We start from the raw sequence: 16,120 nt of genomic DNA on the forward strand, positions 1-16,120 counted from the left end.
GACAACAGGTAACAGTAATGTTATTTTGCAATTTGTACATAAATGTCTTATGAATTAGTTGTGCCAAATGACAACGTTTCCTGGAAGAAACAGACAATGAAAATCACTAATCCTGAAGTTCAAAAAAATTACAAATTAAAAATTGGAAGTCAGCAATAGCCACCAATAAAAAGGAAACAAAATATTTTTACCTGTGATGTATGAAGCCTTTTGAAAGATTACAAAGCAGCCTTTTATGAAGAACTCTGTCAAGCGCTTTTTGGAAGTCCAGATACACCATGTCATAAGGTTATCACTGCCTACTTGATGATTCACTCACTCAAAAATTCAGAGGTTGGTCAGGTAGAATCTTTCTCCTCTTAAGCTATGTTGGTTGCTATTTAATAAGTTATCACATAGCTAATCCTTGTACTTCTTTCTGACAATTGATTTCACTATTTTCTCTATTATTGATGTGAGACTAATAGGTCTGTTGTTTGCCAGATTGAAAAAGCTACACTAGCTTGCTTTTAATTCAGTGAGCCCTCCTCAGTTTTCTCTCAAGATGACTGTCAGCACTTTACAAAACACATCCTAAGTCTCTCTTAGCACCCTGAGATAAATACCATCCATACCTGTAGATTTGTTTCTTTTGAGTCCTTTAAGGTGTCTAGAGCCTCCATCTTGTTAATATCAGTCCCTAAGTATACCAGTCGAGGGTATTGTACTATGGTCATCTCTAATAAATACTTCAAGGAAATAATCATTGCAAATTTTACTCTTCTCTTTGTCCTCAGTTTTAAACCACTTTTGTAATCTATCTTTTCTCTAACAGTCCTTTTGCTATTATAGTGTTGAAAGAATTCCCTGCTGTTGTGTTTAGCATCTGTAGTTATTTGCATTTCCAGATTCCTCGTTGCCATTCTGAGTGTTCCTACATCTTCCTCATGTGACCTTTAACCTGTCTCCTTACAGGTTTTGTAAAGTTAATTGTTCTTTCTTATTGTACTTCAGACGGTCTCGTTTATCTGTTCAGGAGTTTCCTGGCGAAAATCAGACTTTCTGGTCATACAGGACTCCCACAACCTGTGTGATGAATAATAGGCTGTCATCATCAACAATGATGGACAAACCACTATCATCACCATCATCATGCTTGTTTAGCCTACACTTACTGTTCTTTAGCATATACAGCCCTGAAATTCTGCCATTTCTGAGAGCTTCCTCATTGACTTGCAAGGTGGAGGTAAGAGCCCTAGAAATATTTTCCTTGCAACTAGCCTCATTTATTTGAATTTACCTTTCCAAGCATCAACAACACCAACATAGTAAAGCAATTCACTGTTTCTGAAATTATTGTAGAATGGACTGACACACAAAAGGACGGCGTTTCATAATTAATTTGCTGCAGAAAATCCCATCTGATTATTATATTGGCAATTAAGGATGGAAAATGTATCATAGTTTAATGGGCAGGCATGGCAGGTATCATGGGATATGCTATTTCGCGACACTGGGATCAACCAGTTGGACCTGAAATGACTTTACTGCTCCTGTAACTCTCTATATTCTTATTCACTATGTTGGTGACCTGGCCACACCGTGGGATAGATTTTCAACTTGACAACCGTGCATAAAACTGGTATTGCGGATCAGCCGCCCGTTACGGAAACCACCAGATTTTCAATTCCATTGTTCAGTTTTATGCCCTGGTGTCGAGTTGAAAATGTACCTCTATGACCTGTAGCTGCAGAATTACCATTTTGCCACTGAATTTTACCAGAGATCACGGGGGTGATTTTAAACCCTAAGAACGGGTGGGTGGGAGTTGAAAAGTGTCATTTTTTTGGATCGTAACCGCAAAATGTTTGGACTTGGCATTCCCAGTGGGAAGCCTGTACTTTTATGCACCGACGTTAAACCCGGAAATAAAGCTGGGTTGCGGTCACAACCCAAAAAACAACTATTTTCGAATCCCACCGCCACCAACCCACCCGTGTTTGGGGTTTAACATCACCCCCCGCAAGAATGTCTGGTGTCAGAAATGGATCTTTTCTATGGTTGAGTTCAAGTCAAGTTGGGGAAGATTTTCTCTCTGCACATATTTAACAAAATCAAAAGTCCATTTATAAAGAATGGTATTTTCATGTTGTTACACACACGCACACAGAGGAAATCTGTGGGTTGGGTTAAAGGAGCTATGCTCAGCAATTGATGTACACAATGTCTAACCATGGGGTACTTGGGATTTTAGGTACATTGCCAGTTCACTACTTCCTGATTTACCTTGTATTGTCTTTTAATCTTTTCAACCATGATGGTGCCTGTATTATAGGCTTGGCCCTTCATTTTGGCTTCTTATATTAAAAAAAAAATGTAGAAAAGTGCTCTGTTCCCCACTACTGCCATCCCTCTCCTTGATCAACACAAAATGTCACCAAGATGGCAGGCATTATGATTATGAACAAACAGTTGAATCCAAATAGTTAGGCATATTTGTGCTATTTTGCCTTTTGTAAGTGTCAGCTTTTTTGAATTCAAGAAAAATCAAACTGAATCCTGCATGGAACATTGACAGTTAGTTAAAGCTGTAGTATGCAATTTTCACGAAATACTTGCTTTTCAGAACCCAATTTTTTTTAAGTGGCATTGCAGACATGCAGTTATATATGTCTGACTTATATCACGTGAGTTTTCAGAAAAAAGCTTTCAGCTGCCTGTGCGTGGCTTTGATTTTAATGTTAATTGTGGAATAGCGGTGTGAATGGCGTGAGTACATTCCTCCTGTCATTGCTACCCTCACCAGGGATTTTCTTTAATATAGTTGTTTGGTGTCAACACAAATAAAAATATATAAAACAGAAAAGATGTGCTTTCGATCTGATGGCTGGATAACTGAGGAGAAACAGTAGGGAACTGAATTAATTTTCCTACATTTGTATTATTTTGAAAAGTTGCTCTTACTTCATATGTGCTTTGTAGTACTGGATGATAAGGACAGGAAAGGCCTACAGGACCACCAAGAAATGTTCTTTTACTGTAATGCTCCTTTAGGTTCAGAACTATACTCACATGCTCGGAAGAATACCGGAACTAAGTCTAAAGGAAATGTATAACTTGTGAGGAACCTCACCTCTTAACTCAAGATATTAATACCCCCTCTCATCAGTTTAAAAAAATTGGTTTATTGTATCTGAAAACTTTAACCACGTTTTGACATTATAGAGTAAATTTTCCACCTTAGTCCTTCCGGCGTGAAACCACACTTGTTAGGATTGGATATCAGGAAATCCGATATTGGCAGCGCGATTTTCCATCCATTAAAATGAATGGATGGAAGCGGAGAGGCTGTAAGCACATGATTCATGATATGCACTCCGGTGGGGCAGGCTCCACACTGGCAGCTCAGAAGTGGGAAATTCATGCTCATTTCAACATTCTCTGGGAACATTTCTTACTGCAATTAGGAAAAAAACACTCAACCAGTAATATAAATTCTGTTCACATTTTAACCAGGAAGTGCTGCCTCATTCCAGTTCCCGAGTTATCTTTCTCCATGAATTTCCATTGAGCCTTGCTTGTTTCCAACTGCTTTTCAATTTAAAAAGCACTTTGACATTTGTGCCTGGAAAAAAAGCTGATCTGCATATTCGTCTTATGGAGTTAAATTCTGAATAAGTCTTCCAAATAGTGCATGATATCTCAACTAAAGAAACACAAAAGTATTTGTTTTATCTTCTTTATTGTGTCAGCAATTTTTTTAAAAATCAGCAATATTGTTCAGATTACAGCATTAAAAAAGGTTATCTCTCAGCACACTGCGACTAAAGCCTCCCTGCAAGCATTTCCCGCACACTAATGGTCTATTACTTGATGAGACAGATAGCAAGATTTGAGATAGGTTCAATGAGCCTGGCTCTTTCATCATTTACTTGACTGAACACAGGAGAAGTTATGTAACATGCTCTCAGGAGAGTTCAACAATTCAACCTCAAAAGGAAAGGAATTAAATGTGGCCTTTCTATCGAATAGTTGATAAATCTATTAACTCTCACAGCCATCATAACTGAGCTGATTTTGTACATGGGTCAACATATGGGGACTTCCAGCAGAAATCATTAAATAGCAACTCTAGCAGGCAGTGGAGGATATTCTTTCTGCCTCCCTAGCTTGGGGGCAACAAAACCAATTGTCATATTCCAACTGAGAACAGCACAGATCAAGAATCAAACCTGATGGCTTCTTGGTCTTTATTGTTCAATGCAGCACCACACAGTGCAGTTACCTAATGAGCTGGGAGAAGGGGGCGGTAATTCTTTTGAAAACTGAAATCAATAAAATGATTTTGCATTAGATACTATTACTGTAGCATTGGCGTTTTCAAAGAACATTTGTCCTAAAGAGATTCTCTCAACATCAGCATTTGACCAAGAAAATTGAATACAAAAATGTTTGCAACATTGAATGTTTCATTAGCAAACACTTGTTAGAGAAACATTTGTTGCATCTATCTTCACAAAAGAAAAGGGTTTTCAATGTCACAGGAATGGAGGAAGGGGTAGAGAAATTGGATAGGATAAAAACAGATAAGGAGGAGGTACTTAAAAACATTGGCAATGCTCAAAGTAGAAAGGTCACCTGGTCCGGATGGGATGCATCCTAGGTTGCTGAGGGAAGTAAGGGTGGAAATAGCAGAGGCTCTGGCCACAACCTTCCAATCCTCCTCGGATATGGCTGTGGTGCCAGAGGACTGGAAGGCCACAAATGTTATATGCCTGTTCAAAAAGGGGAGAGGGATAAACCAAGTAACTCTCGGCCAGTCAGCCTAACGTCGATGGTGAGGAAACTTCTAGAGACCATAATCCAGGACAAAATTAATTGTCACTTGGAAGAATATGGGTTATTAAATGACAGCCAACACAGATTTGATAAAGACAAATCATGTCTGACAAATGTGATTGAGTTCCTCAATGAAATAACAGAGAGGGTTGATGAAAGTAGTGCAGTTGATGTATATATGAACTTTCAAAAGCCATTTGATAAAGTGCCACAAATAAACTTGTTAGCAAAATTGAAGCCCATGGGATTAAAGGGGCAATGGCAGCTTGGATACAAAATTGTCTAAGAGACAGAAAGCAGAGAGTAGTGGTGAATGGTTGGTTATCAGACTGGAGGGAGGTATACAGTGGTGCTCCCCAGGGGTCGATATTAGGGCCACTGCTCTTTTTGATATATATTAATGACCTGGACTTTGAGAGACCGGGAAAAATTGATGCAGTTTCATTCTTCAGGAGATTAAATGAGTTGCAGAATCCACGATAGGCTGAATTGCACATAGTCTGCAGAAGGAACTGGCTTGGTGGGCCGATTTGTGGTTTACGTTTAATTATACTGTTCTATTTAAAATCTTTTCTTTCACCATCCTCCTTCCTTAAAACTATTATAAGAACTGTTCATATTAATTACAGTTTGGATAATTTTTGGGCACTGGAGATTGAGGTGTCAAAAATTTCTTCTGACCCACTTTGCTTAATAGACTTATTGCCACCTTGAAACCAAGATGAGGTTACTTAACTCATCTCAAATTAGGACTAACAGTAATGCAAAGAAATTATTAATTGCAAATGGTGAATAAAAATATTGCTCTTATACTTTTAAAATTCTCAGATCACTTGATGAAAATCATACAAGACGTACTGTTAGAGTCACAAATATTAAAACAATTGAAAAGAAATCAGGCAAAAACTAATATGTAGATTTTGAAACTTTGCTTAATTAAATGGTTGATAATTCTAGTCAATTTTATGCTATGGATTCATGCCCAATAGGAGCTGGGTTGAGGTTTTCTAGTTATTTTACTTAATACCCTTAAGCCATCAGAGGAAGAGAAACTTTGTGTGGAGAGAGAAAGAGAAAGAAAGAGAAAGAAAAAGGGAAAGAGAGAGAGAGAGAACACTGTGATTCCATCAGCCTGAACTGGATGTGGACTTGGGTCCTTGTCATAAAATGGAAAAGTTCAATCCAACTGCATCACTCCATCTCCAATACTAGTAGAAAGATGATTAGGGTGCCTCTAAGCATTTTTATGCTGGTTACTAACTGATGGCAAGTGGCATTTACACACTGGGTTTTTTCAATTCAAAGCATCCAAAATGTTTGTAAGGTGGGTGCCAGATTAAGAATGTGCATTTGTGAAGACTTAGGTTCTTTAAAGTAACAGGGATAGATCTTCATCTGGGCCCAGACTGGGCACTGCAGGATTGCTCGGGCCTCATCTACATATTCGGGAAGAACTGGCTCACCTCCGCACAAAAGGAAGAATTTAATTTTGGGCTGCCTGCCTTGCCGGCAGCGGCCTTCAGGTACGTCCTGGGGGCGGGGTGGATAGCGGGAGAGGGGCTGATTGTAGCCGGCAGTGACCATCAGGATTGCTGTGGAGCCAGGAAGTAATTTTTACTTGACTTTTCTGTGGCAGTTGATTGCTAGGCCGCCTGGAAAACCTGAGCGGAGCCACTCAGGGCAGTTCAATTTGGCACAGGGGTCCTTCAACAGACACGAACCCCTAATTAACCTTTGCGAGCGGACTAACGCCTGTTTCAGGCAGCCATGCTTAAAAATGGGCCTAGTGAGTTTAGCACTGGGCCGAATGCCTATGCAGATTGGGCGCAGGCCGTCCCACTGCTAAATTGGTCAACGTTACGTCCATTTTACACCCAACGTATACCAATTTCTACCCCAAAGTCTCCACTTCTAAAGTTGTATGGGGCAATCTACAGACATGCATTGAAATACAGACCCATAAATCATTCATTTTTCCTCTGCTTGTATCTACATTCCATTAATGTCACTTTATATTTAGAATTTTCAACTACTATAAAATTATTTTGGACAACAAAATGAGTTTAGCGGGGTAACAATTGCTGAGATGGATCTGTATCCCAATAGTTGTGATTTGCTACTGCAAATGGAATTAATTACCATATACTATATTTGTTATGAGTGCAAGTTAAGGCCGAACTTCTATTTTTGTCATAATCTGAGCACTTTTTCTGTTAATGACAGATGTATGAAAGAAACCAGTGAAACGTGTTCAATCTAAAATGTGAAGTATTGATAGTAAATGCACAACAGAATATAGAAAACAACAGAATGTACAAAATACAATAATGTAGAAAAAATGATAGTTGCAGACATAGTTCCTTTGTTTGAGCCCGTATAGCTCTTCCACCATAAATTTTTATCATCTTAACTATTTGAAAGTTATACATAACCTGCTTACTTAGATTGTTATCTCAGTTACAGTATTTGGCACAGATATACAATGTATCCTTCAAGTGCTGATATAATTTATAGAAATTGTGGACATGTATTCAAAAATAGTTTTAAAATTAATTTCCTGATTTTGGCCAAAACCATTACTTTCATAATCTGTTTCACCACAATACTGAGAAAAATAATTGGAAACAACATAGGGAACATTATTAACAGATCTGCAGTACTCTGCATAAATTGTGCGAGTTCCATAACATTTATGATGATATTTGGCATATAACCATGGGGGGAAGAAAAGAATCAAAATTTTGAGCTACATAATTGCATTTCTAGGAGAACGTGAAGCATCTAGGAGAAAGCAATAAGTGATTCTTTAGTATGTACTTTGAGGCTTTCCACCCTCAAAAGGAACTTGCTCTCCCAAAAGGCTGTGGATGCTGCGTCAATTGAAATATTCAAGACTGAGATCGACAGATTTTTTATTAGGTAAGGGATATGGATTAAAGGCGTAAATGGAGTTGAGGTACAGATCAGCCATGATCTAATTGAATGGCTGGACAGGCCCGAGGGGCTGAATGGCCTACTCCTGTTCCTATGTCTCAATCAGTTTCAGGATCTATTATTGTAGAACTAAGTAAATTAGATCCCTTTTCATAAAGTAGTTTCATTAGAAGTTTAAGTACTGTCATTTTTCTGCTGCTAGACATCTCTATTTACTTCACAATCCCAGTGGTGACCCAGTGTTGCACTAGCTTTTTAAAAAATCATTGTGCTTTAAAAATGTCAAATTCTATAAGAAAATTTCCTTTTTCCTCTGGGAAATTTATATTGAGTGCATTCTACTGAATATGCACTTTATACTTCTGGAGCTTATGCATTTCTTTCCCATGGTTCAAGGTATTTCAAGTCCAGGTGAGCAAAGATTTCTTCCTCGGTCTTAGCTTTAAGAAATACCTTCTGTAAAAGAGAAACCAGAAGAATTTAATCAATATATGATCAAATGCTACATGACATGCTGCAGCAGGCAAATAATGTCTGTTGTTAATAAATACATGGGGAGAATGTATCTGTTAATTCCCTTTAAATTTTAGGGCCTCTATTGGCCATATGATAGAGAAATAATTGTGACCTGTTTTAGTATAAATAATAGGAGTAATTTTACGTGTCCACACCCCCAGTCTTATCCACTGGCAGTACATCTGGAAATTCGCCTGTGCACTGCCCAAGATTTTCTGACCATTATATTTGTGTCTGAAACTCTGATATGAGAGGCCGGCTAAGAGGCTCTTTACCACCAGTGCAGACTTGTTAAAAGTACTCCTACTATGCTTATATCATTACAGCATAAAAATACCACAAAATTTATATAGCACCTTTAATGCAGCAAAATGTCCCAAGATGTTTAATAGTTTATGCAACAAAGCAAATAACCAAACAGATCACTGCGAACAACAGGCAACATCCTATTACCAATCATGTAATGCGACAACACCCACTTGCTTATGTTATAATACTACTGGCATGAATACAGTGAAATGATTCCCGTCAACAATCTTAATGGATTTTCTACAGTGGATGTGAAACAATGCTGAATATCAGTGAATGTAAGATTTTTCAATCTGCAGACAAAAAAAAAATCTATAATTATAGAAAATAATTGGTACAATGTAGTTAAAGACTGTAACATAATCTGTAATTCTTGAAGCTCGGTTCCATTGGCTTTTGATATAATACATCCCATCAGTCATGCTGCTGTCATCATACCCATTTCTATATTATAGCAGTCATCTGACCAACAGATGTATTGCATATAAAGTACAATATTATCATGATACTTCAGTTATGTAACAGAGACTTGCTATATTTAGAGATATTGGGGAAAGTCTATTTTTGAAACAGTTTCAAAACGGAATGTTTGCAGGATAGACTCAGAGCTCAGATAAGGTTTCAGCTCCATATCTCAGTTAGAAACATGTAAGCATACTTTGTATAATAAAACTCAGAATTTTATTATTTAAGATAACTTAAAGAACAAGAGTTTAAATGCTGTGACTTTAATTTTACTTTGCTTATAAGGTCAAACTTCTTTTTTTGTTTTCATATCTATTAATAAAATTAAGACTTCGGCCTACCTTCACCAATAAATATCCAGCATGTTCCATTTTAGGGCTAGGTTTGAGTTCTTATCCATAGTAAGGGAATTTTTAGGAGATCAGCCACTCAGGGGAATGTTTCTAGCTTTTATAAACTGAAGGGTCTGCAATATTAACCTGCCTTTTCTCTTTACAGATGCAGTGTATTTGGAACCCTTTCTGTTTTTATTTCAGATTTGCGGACTCAATCTTTTTATTTGTAAGGTGCAATCATACAAGGACACAGTGCTAACATGGTTCAGTAATAGCACTCTTACTTGTGAGTCAGAAGGTTGTGTGTTCAAACCCCACTATGGACTTCAACATATAATCTGGGTTAATGCTTTGTGCAGTACTGAGGGAGTGCTGCATTGTTACAAGTGCAGTCTTTTGGATGAGAAGTTAAACTAAGGTGGATGTGCCCTCAGCTCTGAATTGCCCTTGTCATCTTCTCTCTTTTTCCCCCTCCCCATAAAGCTGCTCCTAATATAACCCCCTCACCCGATCCCTCTGACTCACTAGCCCCAAATCATGGTGTGGTGACTCCTCCCCCCAGCTAATTCTTAACAATATAAACATGAAAATGTGTATATAATGCTTACATACACAAATCTTTTATGGTGGCAAGGCAAGTCGATCAGGGCACACTGAGGACACCATCCAATGTGTTGTGTGACGCTACAACCGTAGTAAATGGGATAGATTCAGAACAGATCTAGCAGCTCAAAACTGGGCATCCATGAGGCGCTGTGGGCCATCAGCATCAGCAGAATTGTATTCCAGCATAATCTGTAACCTCATGGCCCGGCATATTCCTCACTCTACCATTACCAACAAGCCAGGGATCAAGCCTGGTTCAATGAGGAGTGTAGAAGAGCCTGCCAGGAGCAGCACCAGGCGTACCTAAGATTGAGGTGCCAACCTGGTGAAGCTACAACTCAGGACTACATGCATGCTAAACAGCAGAAGCAGCATGCTATAGACAGAGCTAAGCAATTCCACAACCAATGGATCAGATCAAAGCTCTGCAGTCCTGCCACATCCAATCGTGAATGGTGGTGGACAATTAAACAACTAACAGATGGATGCGGCTCCGTGAACATCCCCATCCTCAATGATGGCAGAGTTCAGCACGTAAGTGCAAAAGACAAGGCTGAAGCGTTTGCAACCATCTTCAGCCAGAAATGCCAAGTGGATGATCCATCTCGGCTTCCTCCCGATATCCCCACCATCACAGAAGCCAGTCTTCAGCCAATTTGATTCACTCCATGTGATATCAAGAATCGGCTGAGTGCACTGGATACAGCAAAGGCTATGGGCCCCGACATCCTGGCTGTAGTGCTGAAGACTTCTGCTCCAGAACTAGCTGCGCCTCTACCCAAGATGTTCCAGTACAGCTACAACACTGGCATCTACCCGACAATGTGAAAAATTGCCCAGGCATGTCCTGTCCACAAAAAGGACAAATCCAATCCAGCCAATTACCACCCCATCAGTCTACTCTCAATCAGCAGCAAAGTGATGGAAGGTGTCGTTGACAGTGCTATCAAGTGGCACTTACTCACCAATAACCTGCTCACCGATGCTCAGTTTGGTTCCGCCAGGACCACTCGGCTCCAGACCTCATTACAGCCTTGGTCCAAACATGGACAAAATTGCTGAATTCCAGAGGTGAGGCGACTGCCCTTGACATCAAGGCAGCATTTGACAGAGTGTGACACCAAGGAGCCCTAGTAAAATTGAAGTCAATGGGAATCAGGGGGAAAACTCTCCAGTGGCTGAAGTCATACTTAGCACAAAGGAAGATGGTAGTGGTTGTTGAAGGCCAATCATCTCAGCCCCAGGATATTGCTGCAGGAGTTCCTCAGGGCAGTGTCCTAGGCCCAAACATCTTCAGCTGCTTCATCAATGACCTTCCCACCATCATAAGGTCAGAAATGGGGATGTTCACTGATGACTGCACAGTGTTCAGTTCCATTCACAACCCCTCAGATAATGAAGCAGTCCGTGCCTGCATGCAGCAAGACCTGGACAACATCCAGGCTTGGGCTGATAAATGGCAAATAACATTCGCGCCTGACAAGTGCCAGGCAATGACCATCTCCAACAAGAGAGAGTCTAACCACCTCCCCTTGATATTCAACGGCATTACCATCACCGAATCCCCCACCATCAACATCCTGGGGGTCACCATTGACCAGAAACTTAACTGGACCAGCCACATAAATACTGTGGATACAAGAGCAGGTCAGAGGCTGGGGATTCTGCAGCGAATGACTCACCTCCTGACTCCCCAAAGCCTTTCCACCATCTACAAGGCACAAGTCAGGAGTGTGATGGAATACTCTCCACTTGCCTGGATGAGTGCAGCTCCAACAACACTCAAGAAGCTCAACACCATCCAGGACAAAGCAGCCCACTTGATTGGCACCCCGTCCATCACCCTAAACATTCACACCCTCCACAGTGTGTACCATCTACAGGATGCACTGCAGCAACTTGCCAAGGCTTCTTCAACAGCACCTCCCAAACCCGCGACCTCTACCACCTAGAAGGACAAGGGCAGCAGGCACATGGGAACAACACCACCTGCACGTTCCCCTCCAAGTCACACACCATCCTGACTTGGAAATATATCACCAATGCTTCATCGTCGCAGGGTCAAAATCCTGGAACTCCCTACCTAATAGCACTGTTAATAAAGCATACGGGATCCTGGGCTTTATAACTAGAGACATAGGGGTAAATTTTGACCCCCAAGAACGGGTGGGTAGTAACACTCCTGTTTCCAGAGCGGGACTGCATCCTGGCTTCAAAGAGCCTATCCAGGTTTGACCCACACCCATTTGGATGCGCGCGCTTCTGACACCCGGAAGTCCCGTCGGCACTTAAAGCCAGCGGGATGATATTTAAAAGGACCAATTGAAATATTTAAAGTACTTAAAGAAGTTAACTTTTTGTGAGCCTCCTGGACCTCTCTGAGGAGCAGTGTCTACGAAGGCTCAGATTAAGTCGCCAGATGGTCGCAGACATCTGCAGGTTCCTTCATGCAGAGCTGCTCCCAGCTGGGCCTGGTGGCCATGCATTGCCCGTCGCAGTTAAAGTCACCACTGCCCTCAATTTCTTCACCCCCGGATCCTTCCAGGGTGCCACTGGTGACATCACCGGGGTCTCTCAGTCGTCTGCACATAAGTGTATGCAACAGGTCATGGATGGGTTGTTTGCCAGGGTATCAGATTAAGTCAACTTCCCCTGCGACGATTGAGAGGGCAGTGGGTTTCCACTTTCTGGCTGGCTTCCCACGGGTGCAGGGCACAATTGATTGCACACACGTAGCAATCTGAGGACTTGCACGTGAGCCAGGACTGTTCATCAACCGAGAGGGATATCACTCCATCAACGAGCAGCTGGTTTGCGACCACCGGAGGTGGTTTCTGCAGGTGTGTGCCAGATTTCCTGGCAGCTGCTGGCAAATGATTCCTTCATTTTGCACCAGTCCAACATCCCAGCCCTCTTCCAACACACAAAACAGACTTAAGGGATGGTGCCTTGGAGATAAAGGATATCCCGTGCAGATGTGGTTCATGACACCTCTGAGAAACCCCACTATTGAGGCACTGCAGCGGTACAATGACAGTCACATCACCACCAGGTCTGTCAGTGAACACGCTATTGGAATGCTCAAAAAGCGCTTCAGGTGCCTGTATTGATCTGGGGGATCTCTTCGGTACTCATCGGCGAGGGTGCGTTGCGTCCTGCAGACCGTCGCTCAACAGAGGGTTACAGGTGGAGGCGCTCTCGTACTTATGAAGCATTTGCATCTGCCAGCAATTTTGAAGAAGAGGAGGAGGAAGATGGGCAACCCATTGGCAGAGCAGTGGCACACCTGGCTGCTCGTGATGCCAGGGAGTCACTCATATCCGGCGGAGGGGCATTGTGGGAGAGGAGCCGAGCCGAGCGGAGGGAGCGTCCGATAAAAGGCGGGATTTCAGAGCGCTGAGAGGAGCCGAGCGGAGCTGCGACCGAGTTCGAAGTGACGTCAGGAATCAGATCGGGACGCGACACAGGGGAGGCACCTGATTGGTGAGTAGGTTCAGGTGAGTATTTCTACTTATCTACAGTAACTAAAGTAAAAGGAAAGGGAAGGTCTGCAGGTCTTATAGGAAGTAGCGTTTATTTTTTAGTGAATCAAGGTCCCTAGTGTAGTTAACATTCTCTAAATTGAGAACAATTTAAAGGAGTAAACTCCTTAAAGGGAGTGGTAAGTAGTTTTTCTTTCCTTTTTTTTCTCTTGACATTGTAGTTGTTCTTAAGCTAATTTAAGGGTTAAGTCATGGCAGGAGATCCCAGGGCCGTGTCATGTTCCTCTTGTGGGATGTGGGAATTCAGGGCTCCTTCCTGTATCCCTGATTCCTTCACCTGCGGGAAGTGTGTCCAGCTGCAGCTATTGTTTGACCGCTTGACGGCTCTGGAGCTGCGGATGGACTCACTTTGGAGCATCCGCGATGCTGAGAAAGTCGTGGATAGCACGTTCAGTGAGTTGGTCACACCGCAGATAAAAATTACTGAGGGAGATAGTGAATGGGTGACCAACAGACAGAGGAAGAGTAGGAAGGCAGTGCAGGGGTCCCCTGCGGTCATCTCCCTCCAAAACAGGTATACCGTTTTGGATACTGTTGGGGGAGATGGCTCACCAGGGGAAGGTGGCAGTGGCCAGGTTCATGGCACCGTGGCTGGCTCTGCTGCACAGGAGGGCAGGAAAAAGAGTGGCAGAGCTATAGTGATAGGGGACTCGATTGTAAGGGGAATAGACAGGCGTTTCTGCGGACGCAACCGAGACTCCAGGATGGTATGTTGCCTCCCTGGTGCAAGGGTCAAGGATGTCTCGGAGCGGCTGCAGGACATTCTGGAGGGGGAGGGTGAACAGCCAGTTGTCGTGGTGCATATAGGCACCAACGATATAGGTAAAAAACAGGATGAGGTCCTACAAGCTGAATTTAGGGAGTTAGGAGTTAAACTAATGAGTAGGACCTCAAAGGTAGTAATCTCAGGATTGCTACCAGTGCCACGGGCTAGTCAGAGTAGGAATGACAGGATAGCTAAGATGAATACGTGGCTTGAGAGATGGTGCAAGAGGGAGGGATTCAAATTCCTGGGCCATTGGAACCGGTTCTGGGGGAGGTGGGACCAGTACAAATTGGACGGTCTGCATCTGGGCAGGACTGGAACCAATGTCCTAGGGGGAGTGTTTGCCAGTGCTGTTGGGGAGGGTTTAAACTAATGTGGCAGGGGGATGGGAACCGATGCAGGAAGTCAGTGGGAAATAAAGTGGTGACAGAAACAAAAGGCAGTAAGGGAGAGTGTACAGAACATGACCGGACAGATGGTCTGAGAAAGCAGGGCAAAGACCAAGGGAAGTCTAGATTAAACTGCATTTATTTCAATGCAAGAAGTCTGATGGGCAAGGCAGATGAACTCAGGGCATGGATGGGTACATGGGACTGGGATGTTATAGCTATTACTGAAACATGGCTAAGGGAGGGGCAGGACTGGCAGCTCAATGTTCCAGGGTACAGATGCTATAGGAAAGATAGAGCAGGAGGTAAGAGAGGAGGGGGAGTTGCGTTCTTGATTAGGGAGAACATCACGGCAGTAGTGAGAGGGGATATATCCGAGGGTTCGCCCACTGAGTCTATATGGGTAGAACTGAAAAATAAGAAGGGAGAGATCACTTTGATCGGATTGTACTACAGACCCCCAAATAGTCAACGGGAAATTGAGGAGCAAATATGTAAGGAGATTACAGACAGCTGCAAGAAAAATAGGGTGGTAATAGTAGGGGACTTTAACTTTCCCAACATTGACTGGGACAGCCATAGCATTAGGGGCTTGGATGGAGAGAAATTTGTTGAGTGTATTCAGGAGGAATTTCTCATTCAGTATGTGGATGGCCCGACTAGAGAGGGGGCAAAACTTGACCTCCTCTTGGGAAATAAGGAAGGGCAGGTGACAGAAGTGTTAGTGAGGGATCACTTTGGGACCAGTGATCATAATTCCATTAGTTTTAAGATAGCTATGGAGAAGGATAGGTCTGGCCCAAAAGTTAAAATTCTAAATTGGGGAAAGGCCAATTTTGATGGTATTAGACAGGAACTTTCAGAAGTTGATTGGGAGAGTCTGTTGGCAGGCAAAGGGACGTCTGGTAAGTGGGAGGCTTTCAAAAGTGTGTTAACCAGGGTTCAGGGTAAGCACATTCCTTATAAAGTGAAGGGCAAGGCTGGTAGAAGTAGGGAACCTTGGATGACTCGGGAGATTGAGGCCCTAGTCAAAAAGAAGAAGGAGGCATATGACATGCATAGGCAGCTGGGATCAAGTGGATCCCTTGAAGAGTATAGAGATTGCCGGAGTAGAGTTAAGAGAGAAATCAGGAGGGCAAAAAGGGGATATGAGATTGCTTTGGCAGATCAGGCAAAGGTGAATCCAAAGAGCTTCTACAAATACATAAAGGGCAAAAGGGTAACTAGGGAGAGAGTAGGGCCTCTTAAGGATCAACAAGGTCATCTATGTGCGGAACCACAAGAGATGGGTGAGATCCTGAATGAATATTTCACATCGGTATTTACGGTTGAGAAAGGCATGGATGTTAGGGAACTTGGGGAAATAAATAGTGATGTCTTGAGGAGTGTACATATTACAGAGAGGGAGGTGCTGGAAGTCTTAACGCGCATCAAGGTAGA

The 16,120-nt window shown here is 42.3% G+C and overlaps 1 protein-coding gene across 1 annotated transcript in view; it reads right to left on the reverse strand.

Annotated features, from left to right (window-relative positions):
- Window positions 1-3,704: 3,704 nt before the first annotated feature.
- Window positions 3,705-16,120, reverse strand: part of dntt (deoxynucleotidyltransferase, terminal) — a 187,238-nt gene continuing 174,822 nt past the window's right edge. Inside the window, exon 11 of the mRNA XM_068002427.1 lies at window positions 3,705-8,208. Within this exon, the coding sequence (XP_067858528.1) occupies window positions 8,122-8,208 (87 nt within the window). The 3' untranslated portion in view covers window positions 3,705-8,121. The remainder of the gene's footprint in view (window positions 8,209-16,120) is intronic.

The sequence above is a fragment of the Heptranchias perlo genome, chromosome 21 (genome assembly GCF_035084215.1).
Source record: "Heptranchias perlo isolate sHepPer1 chromosome 21, sHepPer1.hap1, whole genome shotgun sequence".
Lineage (NCBI taxonomy): Eukaryota > Metazoa > Chordata > Chondrichthyes > Hexanchiformes > Hexanchidae > Heptranchias > Heptranchias perlo.